The following is a 17,465-nucleotide window of genomic DNA, read 5'->3' on the forward strand; positions in this document are numbered from 1 at the left end:
TCTTGGCACCCTTGTTGAAAATCAATTGAGCATATAGATGTGAGGGTTTGTTTGGGGGCTCTCAATTCTGTTCTGTTGGTCTACATCTCTGTCCCTCTGCCACTACCACAATGTTTTGCTTACTGGTAGCTTTGTAAGTTTTGAAATCAAGAAGAGTAAGTCCTCCAACTTTGTTTTTGTTTTTCAATATTCTTTTGGCTATTCAGGGTCCCTTGAAATTCTATATAAATTTTAGGATTTTTCTGTTTCTGGGGGAAAAAATGCCATTTGGATTGTGATAGGAATTCCCTTGAATCTGTAGATCATTTTGGGTAGTGTTGTGATCTTAACAATATTACATTTTCCAATCCATGAATGCAAGATGTCTTTAATTTCTTTCAGCAATGTTTTGTAGTTTTCAGTGTACAATTCATGTGCCTCCTTGACTAAATTTATTCCTAAGTATTTTATTATTTTTGATGTTATTGTAGATGGAATTGTTTTCTTAATTTCTTTTTCGAGCTTTTCATTGTTAGTGTGCAGAAATACAAATGATTTTTGCATGTTGATTTTGTATTGTACGATTTTGCTGAATTTGTTTATTAGCTCTAACAGTTTTTTTGTGAATTCTTTAGGGTTTTCTACATGTAAGACCATGTCATCTGTGAATAGAAATAGTTTTATGTCTTCCTTTCTAATTTGGATGCCTTTTATTTCTTTTTCTTGCCCAATTGCTCTGGCTAGGATTTTCAGTACTTGATTGAATAGAAGTGGCGACAGAGGGTTATCTTTGTTTGTACGTATGTTAGGGGAAAAGCTTTCAGTCTTTCACCATTGAGTATGATATTAGTTGTAGATAAAAGAATAAATGGTGTAATTTGTTTTTTCCTTTCCTTGTCACCTCCCCCTTATCTCAATATAGAACACAATTGATAGAATTTAAGATTTAAAAGATCAGGGGACCACTTTTCAAACCCATTCCCTTCCCCCCCCAATTCAACCTCAATAATTATATTTGTTTCCTTAAATATCTGTTTAAAGCAGACTGTATATATAGCATGTTTTGATATGCCATATTTAAGGCTAGATGACAAAACTCATTTTCCAACTTTTACCCATATGGAAAAGTGAAATTTGGATCATCCCAAGTAAATGGAAGTAAACCAGCCCACTTGCCTCCTCACACCTTTTATCACAAAGTATTTATTGAACAAAAATAATATAACAGTAAAAAAATGTTACATATGTAAAAGTGAATGAAGATAGGCAGTCATAGAAAAGATGTACACAAAGAAACCAACATTTAGGTTATAGTTCTATAAAACTTTAGCCATAGCAGTGTAACACTGATCAAGCAGACGTATAAAAAGGAAAAAAAAAGTGATTTAATATGTTCTTTGAAACCTATTTTCTGACTAAAATAGTTGTTAAAAAAAAAACCAAACACACACACACAGAATGAGGCAGAGTCATAAGGGTTTTATACTTCAATACCTCCAGTTCTCTATTTGTGTTCTAGTTTTTTGATCCATCAGAAATTTTATTATTTTTACACTTGTAATAAATGGAGCCTAAAGTATATGTTAATTATAGTATTTGGAGGAGAGGAATACAAGAATCAGGTTTATAGTCATTTGAATATTTCCAATCAGCATTTAAAAATATTTTTGGTTGAGATTTTTGCACATTAACTTCCTTTAGTTAGATTATCTGTAAGAATCTTGCGTTTGGGGTGTATTCTTCTCTTATCTGACAAAACAAATTTTTTTAATGCTCTATATTTATCTCTTTTTTTCTACCTAACATATAGTTTTGGACCAGTAGTACTTATAGCTAGGCATGGGGAAATAGAACTGGACTGAGCACCAATCATTGTTCTACCGTTAATGAGCTGTGTGGCCTTAGGCAACTTCCAGCTTCTCCTGTGCCATTGTCCTTATTTGGAAACGGTGGTGGGAGCATTCTCAAAGGCCACTTCTAGCTCTAACATTTTATGTTTGGTAAATATCAGTTCCCTGGACCAGCTCTTTTATTTTAGCACACAATTATCCTTAGCCTATGAGGGAGTGACAGTAGTGTCTGTTTGTGGATTTTGGAATCAGTCCCATTACTTTATATTCAAAGATGCATATTAGAGAGTTTGGATTTTTTCTCCTGATGAGGGCATATATGCCACACATACAGATGCTCAATTCCAATTGAAAATCTCAAAATTTATAAATATAACAAAATTTTGGATTTTTTGAAAATTCAAGAAATGTTTTTTATAAGTTTTTTTTTTTTTTTTTTTTGTGAGGAAGATCAGCTAACATCCATGCCGATCCTTCTCTTTTTGCTGAGGAAGACCAGCCCTGAGCTAACATCTATTGCCAATCCTCCTCCTTTTTTCCCCCTGCCTTTTCTCCCCAAAGCCCCAGTAGATAGCTGTATGTTGTAGTTGCACATCGCTCTAGTTGCTGTATGTGGGACACTGCCTCAGCATGGCCGGACAAGTGGTGCGTTGGTGCACGCCCAGGATCTGAACCTGGGCCACCAGTAGCAGAGCACGTGCACTTAACCGCTAAGCCACGGAACCGGCCCCTATAAGCTTTATTTTTTACCCTTTCTCACAATCCCTGCCATTTAACACCTGGTTTGAATCAATTATTTAGCCACATTTCAAATTGGTTTTTATTACTTACAGTAAAGGATGATAATTAACCTGATCTTGACTTGAAAGCACTGGGCACTTTCCAGTTCTCTTATCTTTACATGAGAACTTTCCTTCTTCATGTGCAGAACAATGCCTTAGAGTGCCTGCTGATTTTTTGAAGGAGCAGAAAATGTTTCTATTATCACTGCTCTAAACTACACTACACTACACAGAATTTACTGCTGAGTGTTCCAAATTGTTGTATAATCAATCAGTTCCACAATGATGAGGTTCCTAAAGAATTTTATATTTCTTGTATCAGATTTCCTTCATTCTCACCATAAACTTAGTAATACATAAAGCAGTGTATCCTGCCTCTCAATTTCCTATACACATGAAGATGCCTGCTGTTACAAAATTGTTTCTTTGTTGTTTGTTTGTATTCATCAGCAGTCTGGGAGCCTCTTCCAAAGCATAGGATTTTTAAATGTTTGTTACTTATAGTTCCAGGGATTTAAAGAAAGAAACTGTAACTCATAATGAATGATACAGGAAATATATCAGAGGGGTGTGATCCCCTGTGGAAAACTGGGAGAACCAGGGCTAATTTTTTGAAATAAGAATATGCTAACCTAGGAAATATTCCAGGGGCATGGATAGATAGAATGAACTTGATGTAGTTTTTCCCTCTCAGGTTTTTGTTTGGGAGGAGTCTGAAAGATTTTAAACAGCTAGAAGCCTAGCCTTTCAAAGTTCACTTTTAAAAAAAAAAATGCACTTTAGAACATTTTCCTCTATGAATGTTTATTGTCTAAATATGGCTTAGTTTCTTCTTATAAAAACATTACTTGGACATTACATTTACTGAATTTCAGTTCAAAAGAGGTTCTAAGGCAATTCTTATACAATTGAAAGCAAAAAAGAAAAAGTTATATGAATATGCTTTCATATTGCCTACTTGTGAAAAATAATGAAGTTCTACTAGAGAGCTGTTTGATACTAATTTTTGTCTTTCAAACATTTTCCCTTAATACTAAAAATATATAAATCATTTACATAACACTAAATGCAAAGGAAGGCACAGCTGGTTATAGTGTATATAAGCATAGTTCAGCATATGCAGAATTAAAGAGGAAAAAAGCTTCACATCCTTATTAGTTACACTGAAAACCATTAAGAAAAGTTCTTCACTGTCAACAGTGTTCAACACTTAAAAGCTAAGAGGATATAAAAACAAAAACATTAAAATTCACTTAATGCAAAACAGATTTTCATATATACTTGAATATAAAAAAAGTTTTAAAAATGCTAACATAAATCTAGACCCTCCATGTTATGAAAAGTGCAAACCAAATTAACAGGGTTTCACAATGTCCTTCTCATGACACAGGTAAACTAACCCATGGGGACAAATTTGTTTCATCAGTTAATGAGTCTTTATTTGTGGCCAGATGTCATCAGGATTTCTGCGAGTTCGAAGAAAGCAGTACTGGAGAAGCAGCTCTGTCCAGACTGGGGATTGGCACGGGCATGTGGCCATTAAGCAGTGTTGGGAACTGTAGGGGACAAAAGATTTTTAAAATGATTATTGCAAGTCCATTGGAAGAACCTGAGTTCTTTACATTCCTTGACAGATCATAGTGCATCAGTTCTCTCATCACTCCTGTGATAGAGGTCGGTTGCCAGTTATTTTTCAAAATGAGTAAGTGGAAGATGACAGTGAGATCAAGATTACATACAGCAAACAGGATAAGGCCCAGAAAATGTCCCTAATTATTTTATATGCATAGACTACTAGAAAAAAATACATACTTTACATGTTGCTAAAGCGCATTCTAACACTATTTTTAAAAAATTCCAAGCTATTTGGAATGCTGATTTGCTTTAAATATTAAGAAAAAGAAATTAATTTTGAAAACCACAGACAACTGACTCTTTACATGTGAATCAGTAATTTCTAATACTGTATTTTGAAACGGGCCCTTGGTTTTCCAGAGTACTACAAAGATGCATCTCAGTAACATAAAAATGAGGAATGTTTTTATCTTAAAAGGTTTAGAAAGCAAGAATATCTTTATTTTACAGTTGAGAAAGTATCCTTTCTAATTAAAATAATAATATCTAACTTAATAGATTACCTATAAGTGATAAAACAAAGGTATTGTTGGTAATAACTAAGATGATAAATAAGATAAAAGTATATGCTTTGGTAACAACCTTTAGGTCTGAGAGGAATACAGCAGCTATCCTCCCAAATGAACAAGAATAATTAAAGGCCTCCTTTTAATACGTGACTGTTCACAATTAGATTTTCATTGTCTAGGATGATATGTGTCAAAATGATCTCCTGGGCCATCTTCTAGTTTAATTCCTATTTAGTTTAGATAACTTTAATAATAAACTTCACTTCAACACTAAATATCAAACTACAGAGCCTGGCACATGTTAGATGTACAATAAATATTTGTAGAACAAGTAAATATATTTTTGTACGTTTCAAACTATTTCAGTAACATATGTGTCTAGTGCCTTACAGTTTATCAGTGATTGTCATTTCATTTGATATCTAGAGCCTGTAAAGTAAGTTTGGTTATCCCATTTTATAGATGAGAAAACAGAGTTCAATTAAGTTCTGATTGGCTAAGGGTCACAGCTAATAAGCAGTAAGGCCAAAGTTTAAACTCTCTCTGATTGAAAGATACTGCATTGTCTGTACCAAACTGCCCAACTTATTTCTGGCAGGGGTTGATGTGCTTTTTAATAACTGTTCCAATTTCTTTAAAGGTTATTGGCATAGTCAAGGTTTTTTCTTTTCTGACATTTTGGAATTTTAATTTTTTGTAGAATTTTATCCATTTCAACTGGGTTATCAAATCTATTTGCATATAGCTTATACTCTTATTTAAGGTCTATGCTCCTAACCACTACTCCCACTGACTTAGAATGAACACTGGAAGAAGAGCAGGTTTTGAATTTTCATTCTTTTAGTTTATTCACGTCTTGCGTCATTTTGGTTTTTGTCCATCGTATTGGTGGCTTCAAAAGTATCAGTTTTTGGTTTTGTTAATCTCTGTTTTTTAAAAATATATTATTATTGATCGATTTCTTCCCTTTGCTCTTTATTTGTATACACTCAGTTGTCCTAGTTTTCCTTGGTTAGCCTGGCTTTTCTGGCATGTTTCATAGTTATCTTTATTGGCTCTTCCCACTCCTACACCCAAACCCCGCCCCCCACCCACAGTCCCTTTTCTTAAGTTGCAACATTCCCCAAACTTTTGTCCTGGGCCTTCCTTTCTCCTATACTGGACTCAACCATCATTTCCTGCCGTCAGTTAGATGTCCCCACCAATGCCTCTTCTCCCACAAAACCGACTCTTCTGTGCTCACTCTTAAGTCAGTGAGAGGTGGTTAGGAGCACAACCTTCAACTTGAATCAGGGCTCTTCCACTTATTAATGTGTGATCTTGGGTAAATTGAGCAACATCTCTGGGCCTTAGTTTCCCTATCTTTTCAAATAGAACTATTGGGAGTATTCAATGAGAAGCCACAAAAAGTCTGGCATACAGTAACCCTCAATAAATGTTAATAACTATTGTTAGTAATCTTTGCTTCTTCCTAATTTTTACTACCTACTTACTCCTCAAACCCAACTAAAAGTCTTCCTCTCAGTTTTACCACTGGAATGTCTTCTAAATATATTCCTATTTCCACTGTTGTAATCTAAAAGATGATTCTTCCTTCAGTATTTGGAATAGTGTAAATTTCCTCACATCCTCCTGCCCCTTACGCTTTCTGCTTTCTCTTCAGTCCTTCTCCACACTAATATCAGTGATATCTTTCTAAAATAGAGATCTCCAGCTTAAAAAGCCTTCCATGGTTGTTACTTAACAAGAGACTAAGGTCGAAACTCCTGAGCATACTGTTCAAGGCTCACCCCTGCTTCTCCAACCTGATCTCCTGTCACCCAGCCCCTTCCTGAACAGACTCGGTACTTTCATATCCAAATCATGCTTTAACCGTCTGTCTGCTGAATCCTGTCCCTTCTTCCTAGCTCAGTTCAGGTGCCACTTCTTGCTTGGAGCCTCTGTCTAGTCCCCAGCTGGAAAGAGCTACTCCTGTTGGAGTCTTGTAGCAGTTTGTTTACACGTCTATTATTCACATATTATATATCCCCTACAAGTCCCTGCCTCAGAGCATTACAAATATTTTCTGGGTTAGACATGTTGAACTAAAAATTACAGAGAACAGTCTCAATTAAAAAACTAATTAGGGGCCGGCCCCGTGGCTTAGCGGTTAAGTGCGCGCTCTCCACTACTGGCGGCCCGGGTTCATATTCGGGGCGCGCACCGACGCATGCTTCTCTGGCCATGCTGAGGCCGCATCCCACATACAGCAGCTAGAAAGATGTGCAACTATAACATACAACTATCTACTGGGGCTTTGGGGAACCAAAAAAAAAAAAAAGGAGGAGGATTGGCAATAAATGTTAGCTCAGAGCCGGTCTTCCTCAGCAAAAAGAAGAGGATTAGCATGGATGTTAGCTCAGGGCTGATCTCCCTCACAAAAAAAAAAAAAAAAAAAATAGCCGTTTTCATTTAAAAAATTAATTAATTAATTTAAAAAACTAATTAGCTCTTTCTTGTTTCAAGATATATCTATACCTACTAGGCATATTCCAAATCTGATCAAAATCTGTTTCAAAAGTGGAACAGACATCCTATAGACAAGCTCAAAATGCCAAACTGTCCAGTTGAAACCGATCTCACTTTATAAATCAAGCTTATATATTTAGATTTAGCACAATGTCTTTGGCATCTCTCTTTACTAAAACATGTCTAGATTACAAAGCATACCTGTTCCAGAAAGGATAATATCTTTCTCCTTCCATTAAATTCTTCAGTACCTGCTATAACTTGCTATAATAATTTTATCAGGAGACCTTCTGTGCAAAAACTCCTCAGCTCTGTCAACTGTTAGCCTAAGGATTTTGATCTACTTTTCCAATCATCACAACAGGAAATTTGCCAGCATCACTTAAAACTTACTGTAGGCCAAGTCTATTTTTTTTCTTCCTCCAACACATTTATAGCATATGTGAAAGAGGTTTGTTGTTATTTTTAAAGAAAACTATTTTCATTAGTTTAAAAGGGGGACTATTGATAGTAATCTGAATTTTGAAAGTCCGTCATTTGAAATACCTAGTTTTAAAAATCAGGAAGTATTATTCCTCTTACCGTGTTTTGTTATTTACCATTTTCACAACTGCTAATTGCAACTTTTATCACACTCAGCTGCTCTTAGCACAGGAAGAGTAATAATATTTCAAAAGGTACAAAATTGTTTTTTCTTAGTCCCCTGGACCCCAATCACAACAAGAAGGCCCAAGGCCCTGTCAGCCAGCCAAACTTGGTTGTATTTTTTTTTCAGGGTTGTATTTTGAATGGCTCCAGGAGAAAGGACCTAGGTCTATTTTGTAAAAATTAAAATTCTGAGCAGGTAACCTTTAAATGCAGCCATTTCTTCTGCAGAATACTAAATGTAAATTAGGAACCACTGGTCTGCTGTGATTCTCTAAGTATCGTTCCTGAAGCAGCAGCATCACTAGGAACTTGAAAGGATGTTATCATCAGGCCCCACCCCAGACCTTCTGAATCAGAAACTCTGGGGGTGGGGCCCAGAAATCTGTATTTTTAACATACCCTCCAGCTGCTTCTATTACACACTAACTTTGAGAACCACTGGTCTACAGTTGTGACTGAAGAGAAGAGGGTATGTGTATCTCCCAACCCCCAGAGCTCCTGATATCCTGATAACGTAGAATCAGTGTGGACATGAACCATTGTTACTGTTGGGAGTAATGGATTGGAAAAGGTTTAGTGTCTAAGGCAAGGGATCCCAAAGAGCTCCCAACCAATAGTTCTCCATGGCTTCCTTGGGAGGTCACCAAGCCCTGCACCAATCAGGTGGCAGGATTCCCGTAAGGAGGGAAGTGAGAGCCCTTTCATTTATTCACAAATGCCTACTGAGCCCTACAGAGGCTCCATCAGATTCTAGGATTAGAGTGGTATTGCAGTTCCTCCCCCCCGTGGAGGGGGGAGGAAGTACAGCGTACTGTACACGTGCACCATACAGCTCCTTTCTGCTCTACTCAGGAGCTCTAAGATGAGAATACTGCTGCTCCAATCTGGAGACTTTCAGGACATCAGGTCTCTTAAGCTTCCCACCAGATTACTAATCTAAAACTCCTAATACTACATTCGCTTACTGCTTTTTGCTAACTATTTCTAGTTTTGGTTTCCCTGCCTGAGTTAAAATGGCTAAGATTCAACATGTTGGCTGTGCTTGACCATAGCTCAGTTTCCTGTGATGAGAAGAAGGGCCAGGAAGAGAAACTTGATTACGCCAGGGATATAGTCACATTATAACACCCTACCTCAACCCTACTAGGAAACCAGAGAAGCAAGACAGCAATCAAAACTTTAGCTCCGCCCTTCTTCCACTGAGACCCTAAATCCCAGCATGCACAGCTCCTGGCACAGGTAGTAAATACCAACCTTGACTAGCAAAATGACCACCTGGAAAAAGCATGGAGACCTGATTTAAAACACTTTCTTAGATATCTCTTGACAAGTGCTTAGGCATCTATTCATTTAGTGAGTCAGCAATAAGTACTGAGCATCATTTGTGTACCAAGCAATCGGCTAGACGCTGGGGCACACCACAGTGAACCAGATGCAGTGCCAGTCTCTTGAGGGCTCGCAGTCTAGGAGGGGAGACTGCCAGAGGAACAGGCAATCACGCCACAAGGTGGTAAGTGCTAGATGCAACGGGAGCAGAAGGAGTACAACTAGCTTGGGTGAGCCGCACTGCGGGGCATGGGCTGCAGGGTGGATGAGACAGAAGAGGCTCGAGTTAGACGGGAAGAGGGAGTTTGTACTTTATTCAGCTTTGCTTCATTCCTGTCCCTAGAATCCTCTCTACTCTACACTCACATGTTCAAATAGTAACATCTTAGGCGGTGAGGAACAAGCTCTGGGTCTCAAAGAGGAAATACTTATTGCCACATGATAGCAAGTGATGCTGCTGCGAGATTCTACTGTGTGAATGAATAATGAGTGTGATGACTAGCACAGGGAGTTTTGCAAGATAAGCAGCTAATCCATTAGTTTTTAACCAAATGCCCTGGATGCTCCTTTTTTTATTATGGAACAAGGAGAACTTGATTATGCTTCATAGAGTTATTACAGATAACCTCTGTTACAGTATGGAGAAATTGTTCACTATTTTTATTTTTCAATTTATTTCAAGCCATATCACTATGTTGACTAATAGATTAATATTTTAAAGTCTTATGAGATTTTATAAAATGTAACTTTTTAAGTTTTACCTTTTCCTTAATAAATTTACAGTTTTCATAGTCAATGAAAATATCTAAAACACTTTAAGAACTAACTGTTCCATTTATGGATATCTGACATGAGTGCACCATTTCTGCCTCAATGAAAATTATGTCTGCCTTTGAAGGCTACCTTCTGCAGCCCCATTAACGTGAACTCCCTTTGAAAACTTAACATTTTAACCAAATGTGGGGCAGAACTTACTGTTACCTTTGCAGGACTTACTGGAGAAACAAATCTCTTAGAAGTTCAGTGTTTAAAAGTTCATTTCCAAATGCTCACCTGGAACAGCGTGTTTGGCCCTTGCAGCCGGGCAGGACTCAGTGGAGCAACGGGACTAAGGCTGCTCCAGAAATGTATGCTGGAGAGCAGTGGACTCGGGGTCAGAAGCAGTCCATTTGGTGTCTGGGAAAGGAAGCACACAGACAGTTTTTGATACAGGTATCGCCTGACTCCAGCTGTGATCAGCAGCATGAACCAAGAAACAAGCCTCACCATCTTAGGAAAATCTGACAACTCTGTTCTTTCCACAAGGCTGTGCACAGTTTAACTTTCTTCAGTGCTAACTGTATTAGCAATTTTATAAAGGAGAGAGGTATGGACAAGTTACCTTCCCTAAACATTCTAGTGGAAAACACAAGTTCGTAGCAACTTTTGTCTGGATGGTTTCTTCAGTTTGTTCCCCATCACACATTAAACAAGATTTAGTATACAAGCAAAAACGAGATCCCATGAAGGGGCTTTACCTTTTCTTATCTATATTTTATTTTTCTATAGTAGACATCCATTATTTCAATTACAAACACATTTTTTTCAAGGGCCTCCCAAGCTTCACTTTGCCTATCAACGTCTCTTAAGATCTGCTGCTAAAATACCCTGTAGCAGCTTCTTAAAAAGTTCCCAGCTGGGTTTTCCAGATTTCATTCCGGATATGGGACTGATGAGAATTCATCTCCCTGGCAATGATTTGGAGGGGAAAAAAAAAAATCCTTTCTTGTCAGATTGGGTATAAAGCCAAAACTGGGTTTCCCGGGAGAGTGCCAAGGCGTGCATTTGCTTGCACACACACAGCAGGAGTCCTGGCCTGCTAGCCAGCTAGAGGGCAAAGCAACAACTCACCCTAGCTGGTAAGTGCACGGCTTTTATTCTCAGCGGAGGCAAACTCCCTGGCCCAGGGCGGTTTTGCACCTTTGGTGACTGGAAGGAGCCCCTCAGTGGTTTTGTGATGTCAGTAAGGTGCTCTGTGTAAGAAAAACCACAGCAAAGGCGCCAGCATTTCAGATTGCATCATGCTGGATGCTGAAGTGTTATTTTTTCCTAGAATTGACCTTAGCAGCTTTGTTAATTGTCAAGAGCGTTAGGCTTAAACCTAAGTTGAAAGGTCTGCTCTGTTCCGTGGAGAGGAGACAAACATCCAACGGTTCTCAAACTGTGAAGCTGCTGAAAGGTAAACTAATTGATACCAAATTATTTGAGTCTTTGGTTCCACAGCATTTCCTACATATTGAATAACCTGTGAGGTTACTACAGTAAACACATGTTGTGGATAAGTTTCCCATTTGTTCTAATCCGAGGCCTGGCACATTTGTGAAACGGCCATCTGGCCTAAAAGTTAAGACTTAATGATTCTGCCAGGGTTCCAATCTCAGAATCACTACTTAGTAGTCAGGTACCCTCTCCGTGCCTCAGTTTCCTAATCTGTAAAATGTGGAGGAAAAAATGGCTACATTATAGGATTATCGGGAGGATGAAAAAAGACGATCTATGTAAAGCTCTTAATATGTGCCCAGCACAGAGCAAATGCTCAACAGTGTTACAGACTGTTCTCATTAGTCAGTAAGTAAAAGTGGACCTGACATACTTACTACATGTATTTCATCTGTTTGTGGGAGAAACTGTCAACTGTATATAGAAAAGTACTTAACATTCTGAAACCAACCAATCTAGTCAGCCGGCACTTGAAGGCTCCTCTCAGTCGTATTGGGCTCAAGGCACTGGCTCAGGTGATCTGAGAACCAATATGTGCATGTTTCTCTGGAGCCAGGTTCCAAGCACAGAGTGCCACATTAACATCTAATGACCCCGGTGTTCAGGGCCTCCTCGTCTACCCATCAAGGAAGGTCTCAAAGCTCTAAAGAGGTAGTGAGTCTTCTAAACGACAAAAGCTAGCTGTCTTTCTCAGCCGTGGCCATAAATACATATCCATTCCTTTTTAATCCTTTGAGTGATATATGAGGTGTAGAATTTGTATTTTCATAGTCTAAAATTTGCACCCATGTCTGGATTTGAGATGTTTGCACATTTGTTTCTAAGGGATACAGGATGTACTCGGAATACAGTAGCCTTCTGTTTCTCATCTTGAATATGTTTAAAATGTCTTCTATAATATATGCAAATAAATATTGTGAAATTACTTCATTTGCTCCTTTCCCTCCATCCCTGTTCTTCCTGAAGATCCTGTGGCCAAAAACATAAAACCGTTTGGTTGCTCTTTTGAGGAAATTTCCTATAAAGCCTGCCCTGGGTTATCTCTGGTACAACATGAGTTTTCAGAGCCTCTCTCCACAAGCTCCTGGCGTCAGGAAGGGTGGGCTGAGCCCGAGGGCTAGGGGCTAAAGAAAGAAGCTACAAGCAGAATTCCTGCTTCCTCTTCCTTCAGCAAGTGGGCCCTTCTGAATGGCACAGGGGGAGTTCCTGACCCCATCAGCTGCCAGGGAAGGAGATGCCATAGGGCCCAAGGGCAGTGGGCATTCATTTTTAAAGGGAAAGACACTCCTGCCAGCATCTCATTTTCATCCTCCCTGCTCAGTTCTTTCACTTGAGACTGAGTCTCCTAAAAACGCTGCACATCTGAGCTTAAACCTGGTGAGCTGGCATTGTCCAGACGTGTGCCACCTGAGTGCCCTTGGTCATGGCCCTCCGCCTGGATCATGCCCTCCAATCTCCTCTTTCCTACCCCTGCCTTCCTCTGTCCAGCAAAATGCTGCCACCTCAAAGGAGACTCTCCTGCTCTCCCCTCGACCCACTGGCACTTCTCTTTTCCTGAATCCTTATAACACTTTATAGTCACATTTTTCCTTAAGATTTAACATCTTCTGCCTCATATTATGGTAATTTGCATGTTTTTATTATACCTCTTTCTGTAGCCTTTAAGGTATCTTGTTCATCTGTATTCCTCCTGTAGTACACAGCTCCTGAATACTTGATGAGCTGAAGCGATCTGCAACTCTAGGTGTGCCCCTCACTTACACCTGTTGGACATCTCCACTTGGAATGCCCCGTGTTCAAACTTGAGCTCAACATCACCAAATCCAGTGTTTCTTATGACTCCTCCATTTCTGTCAAGAGCACCACCATTTATTTATCCATTCAACAGATACTGACTGCATAGTACGTATCGGGTGCCAGGGATACAATGATAAAACCAGACACGATCCCTGCACCCACAGCCCTGTCTACAACCCAGCATCCCAATCACCGACATGCAAAATGCCTTCCCCTTGCCACAACCTCTGGGTATGGCCTGTGGGGCCATCCTTGAACTGCCTCTCGAATTTATCCCCTCATTTCATTCCTGCTGCATCCAAGCCCCTGTCACCTTACAGATGAGATTCGACAACAGCCACCTAAACCAGTCCACCCGCCTCTGGTTTCTCTCCCTTCCAATCTGTTCTGAGCACCACCACCAAATCAATCATCCTAACACATTATGTTCATTCAAACTTCTTTCACAGTTTCAGGAAAAAAAAGTACAACCTTAGCCACAGTTCTAGGTTCCCCCTAACCTGGTTTCATCTGCTCCCTAATTTTCCTGTGTGGGCGCTCCTGCTTTGCCCTATGTGTCCTGAGCTTATCTAATACACAGTCAAGCGTCACTTAAAGACAGGGACACATTCTGAGAAATGTGGTGTTAGGTGATTTTCTCATGTGTGAACATCATAGAGTGTACTTACACAAACCTAGATGGTATAGCCTACTACACACCTAGGCTACATGGAACTAATCCTATGGGACCACCATTGTATATGCGGTCCATCGTCGACCAAAACATCATTATGTAGTGCATGGCTGTACATAGAGAACCACAGAATTCCAACTAATCGGTTTTTCAGCACTCATTCCAGAACTTCCCAGACCACCTAGCCCATAGTTCCCTGAACTAGACCCACTCCACAAGTGATCTCATCCATTTCCATGGTTTTAACCACCCCTTACATGTTGCTGACTCCCTAACTTTATCTCCAACCCCAAACTGTCTCCTCAGCTCCAAGTGCAACTGGATGTTCCACCTGACTCAACATGGCCCAAATTGAACTTGTAACCTTTTTCCTATGAGCTTTTTCTTCCTCGCATGCTCCTCATACTCAACTCTGACTCTCCCCTACCACTTCCACCCAGTCATCAAGTCCTGTTGATGGCATTCCCTTAGCCTCTCTCAGATCTGTCCCCTTTGGCCCATCCCACTGTCACAGCCTTAGATCCTCATTGGTTTTCACCTGAAATATTATAATAGTATCCTAACTAGTTTCAGCTTCACCCCTCCCCAATTCACGTCATCAGGATGATTTCTAAAACACAATTCTGATCATGTCACTCATGCCCCATCTCCCACCACTTCCTTTACCTTTAGAATTGATCCTCCCCTCGCCGCCGCAGCCCTTACTGAACTACAGTACTGCCTCTTAATACACTAAGCTATTTGTATATGTATAATACACATCTTTATGCCTTGCTCAAGCTGTTCCTCTGCCTACAACGCCCTCACCCTGTCTGCCAAATAATTGCTACTGATCCTTCAACACTGCCCAAGTGTGAACATCCCTTCCATGAAGGCCTCTCAACATCTTTTCCCATCCCCAGCAAAATTAACACTTTCTTCCTTAGTATTCCTTTTGTGTGTGTGTGTGTGTGTGTGTGTGTGTGTGTGAGGAAGATCAGCCCTGAGCTAACATCCACGCTAATCCTCCTCTTTTTGCTGAGGAAGACCGGCTCTGAGCTAACATCTATTGCCAATCCTCCTTTTTTTTTTCCCCCCAAAGCCCCAGTAGATAGTTGTATGTCATAGTTGCACATCCTTCTAGTTGCTGTATGTGGGACACGGCCTCAGCATGGCCAGAGAAGCGGTGCGTCGGTGCGCGCCCGGGATCCAAACCCGGGCCGCCAGTAGCGGAGTGTGTGCACTTAACCGCTACGCCACGGGGCCAGCCCCTTAGTATTCCTTTTGCACTGCATCTGGGATACTGCATTAATCAACTGAAGGTAAGTTAGGAACTCCTTGCTGTCAGGGACTATCTAACTCATGATTGTATCCCCAGCTCCAAGCACAGCAGCTTACATGATAGGTGCTCAGTTCATGTTTGTGGAATTGAACTAAATGATCTTTTCCATTCCTAAGATGCCTCTCTGCACTGTGTATTTGACTCTCACCACGTGCTGTCGTGTGTGTGTGTGTATGCCTTGTTGTCTTGTCCTAAAGTCATAAAAACAGGCACTTGTACTTCTGGTGTCCTTCCTATGATTTGCAAATAACGCTTGATAATTATTTGTTGATAGATTCTAATAGGAATTTTTGTTTCTTTTGACTTACACCTCCAGCAGCTGTTCATTTCCCATCAAAACAAATCTAAATTCCTCAGCCAGTTTTCAGGGTCCTCTATAATTTCACACCACCCTAAATTATATATTGCCCCATATGCTTTACCTACTGGATAGCAAGCTGTAAGCTCATGAGAGCAAGAACTGTGTCTGTCTTGCTCACCTCTGTGTCCCCAGGTGCCTAGCAAATGGTAGGTGTTCAACAATTACCTCCCAAATGAATTAATTAACAGATAATAACCATTTGTTACTTGACTAAGAAGGATATGGTAAGCTACTCAACAAGAAGTGTTTGCAGGTTGCCTGATATAATCTGAGATACCGGTAAGTCGTTCGGGCTTTAGAACATAAAGGAGAGAAAATCAGATGTCCATTTAGCAGTTTGTTGTACCAACAAACACCTCTCATCTTAATCTCGCACAGATGGCGACAGACTCCATGACAGTGCATTTTGGGGTTAAAAAAATCCTCACACAGGGACCGGCCCGATAGCATAGTGGTTAAGTTCACACACTCCGCTTTGGCAGCCCGGGGTTCAAGGGTTTGGATCCCGGGCATGGACCTACGCACCGCTTATCAAGTCATGCTGTGGCAGGCGTCCCACATATAAAGTAGAGGAAGATGGGCACGGATGTTAGCCCAGGGCCAGTCTTCCTCAGCAAAAAGAGGAGGATTGGCAACAGATGTTAGCTCAGGGCTAATCTTCCTCACACACACACACACACACACACACACACAAAATCCTCAAAAGGTGACAATGAATCTCTGGAAGCTCCTAGAGTTGCCTGCATTCAAATAAAAACATAATTGTAAGGACTTTAAAAGAGGAGAATCACACAGAAGTTTGTGTAGCACTGAATGTGCTGATCTTAAGGAAATGGGGACAAAATGGAGAATTCTGGAAGAATCCAGGGTAGGTATAGTAAGTGGCAGGGGAAAAAAAAGGAAAAAGGGCAGAACTGAGGAGGCGGCAGCAGAACCATGAAGGATCAACAGAAAAGGCAAAGCAGGGAGCCGAGACAGGCCCTGGGGTGGAAGGAGGGAGGGCGCCACCACAGTTGGTTTATCCCGGGCAGCCCAGAGCTGGGGGACGCAAGAACCTTCAGCTGGAGTGTCAACAAGTCAAACAAAACTACCAGTGACATCTTCCACTGCAAAGAGCTCCTACAAGGACACCCTCTCCCCCGCAGGGTCAGTGTGGAGAAAGCTGCAGGCTGAGCTGGGGAAGTGTTACTGAGAGTGGGAGCAAAGTTGGATTACCCTCAGGAGGACAGAAAAACCACAAATTTTTCCTTTTGAGATAATGGCAAAAGATACAAGAAGATGAGAAACCACCCCAGAGCTGGGATAGGATGCAGTATACCCCGATTGCTCCTCACCACACACATCAATTTTGCCCCAAATGCCCACCTTATGATTTTGGCTCACAGTTGTCACATACAGCAGTAAGGGCAGGAAAGAGGTTTTAGCATTTCAGTCCTCAGCAGGCTGTCTCCACTCAATTACTGCTAATCCAAGGCGGCTGCTAATAAAACCGCCTGGGGCAGGCATGCTCAGACTCAGAGGGCGAGTTCATGCCCCGGTGCCGCAGAATGTATCTGAGTTGAGCATCTCAAACATCCCATGTGAGCTTGACAGAGGTCTTGGCGTATATGAAGGGAAATGCAATGTGCCCGCCTCCGATTCTGAACCAACTTTACACTCTCCAGAGATGAGGAGGAAGAGACTGAACGGAAGAGGCAAATAGAAGAGGGACGGATGATACCAAGGTGAAGATAGAGAGAGAAGTTCCAGCCAGCACCATTCGGGCTTCCATGGTGCCTGGCTAGGAACCAGGAGGGTTTCACGTCCTGGCTCCTCCC

At 40.6% G+C, this 17,465-nt stretch overlaps 1 protein-coding gene across 1 annotated transcript in view; it reads right to left on the minus strand.

Annotated features, from left to right (window-relative positions):
* Positions 1–1,162: 1,162 nt before the first annotated feature.
* The window catches only part of ELK3 (ETS transcription factor ELK3), a 66,881-nt gene continuing 50,578 nt past the window's right edge, over positions 1,163–17,465 (minus strand). The window contains exons 4-5 of the mRNA XM_014780096.2: positions 10,291–10,413; positions 1,163–4,167 (exon numbers count right to left, since the gene is read on the minus strand). Of these exons, the coding sequence (XP_014635582.1) occupies positions 4,069–4,167; positions 10,291–10,413 (222 nt within the window). The 3' untranslated portion in view covers positions 1,163–4,068. The remainder of the gene's footprint in view (positions 4,168–10,290; positions 10,414–17,465) is intronic.

Source organism: Ceratotherium simum, chromosome 25, assembly GCF_057802395.1.
Source record: "Ceratotherium simum simum isolate JZ-2026a chromosome 25, ASM5780239v1, whole genome shotgun sequence".
Classification (NCBI taxonomy): Eukaryota; Metazoa; Chordata; class Mammalia; order Perissodactyla; family Rhinocerotidae; genus Ceratotherium; species Ceratotherium simum.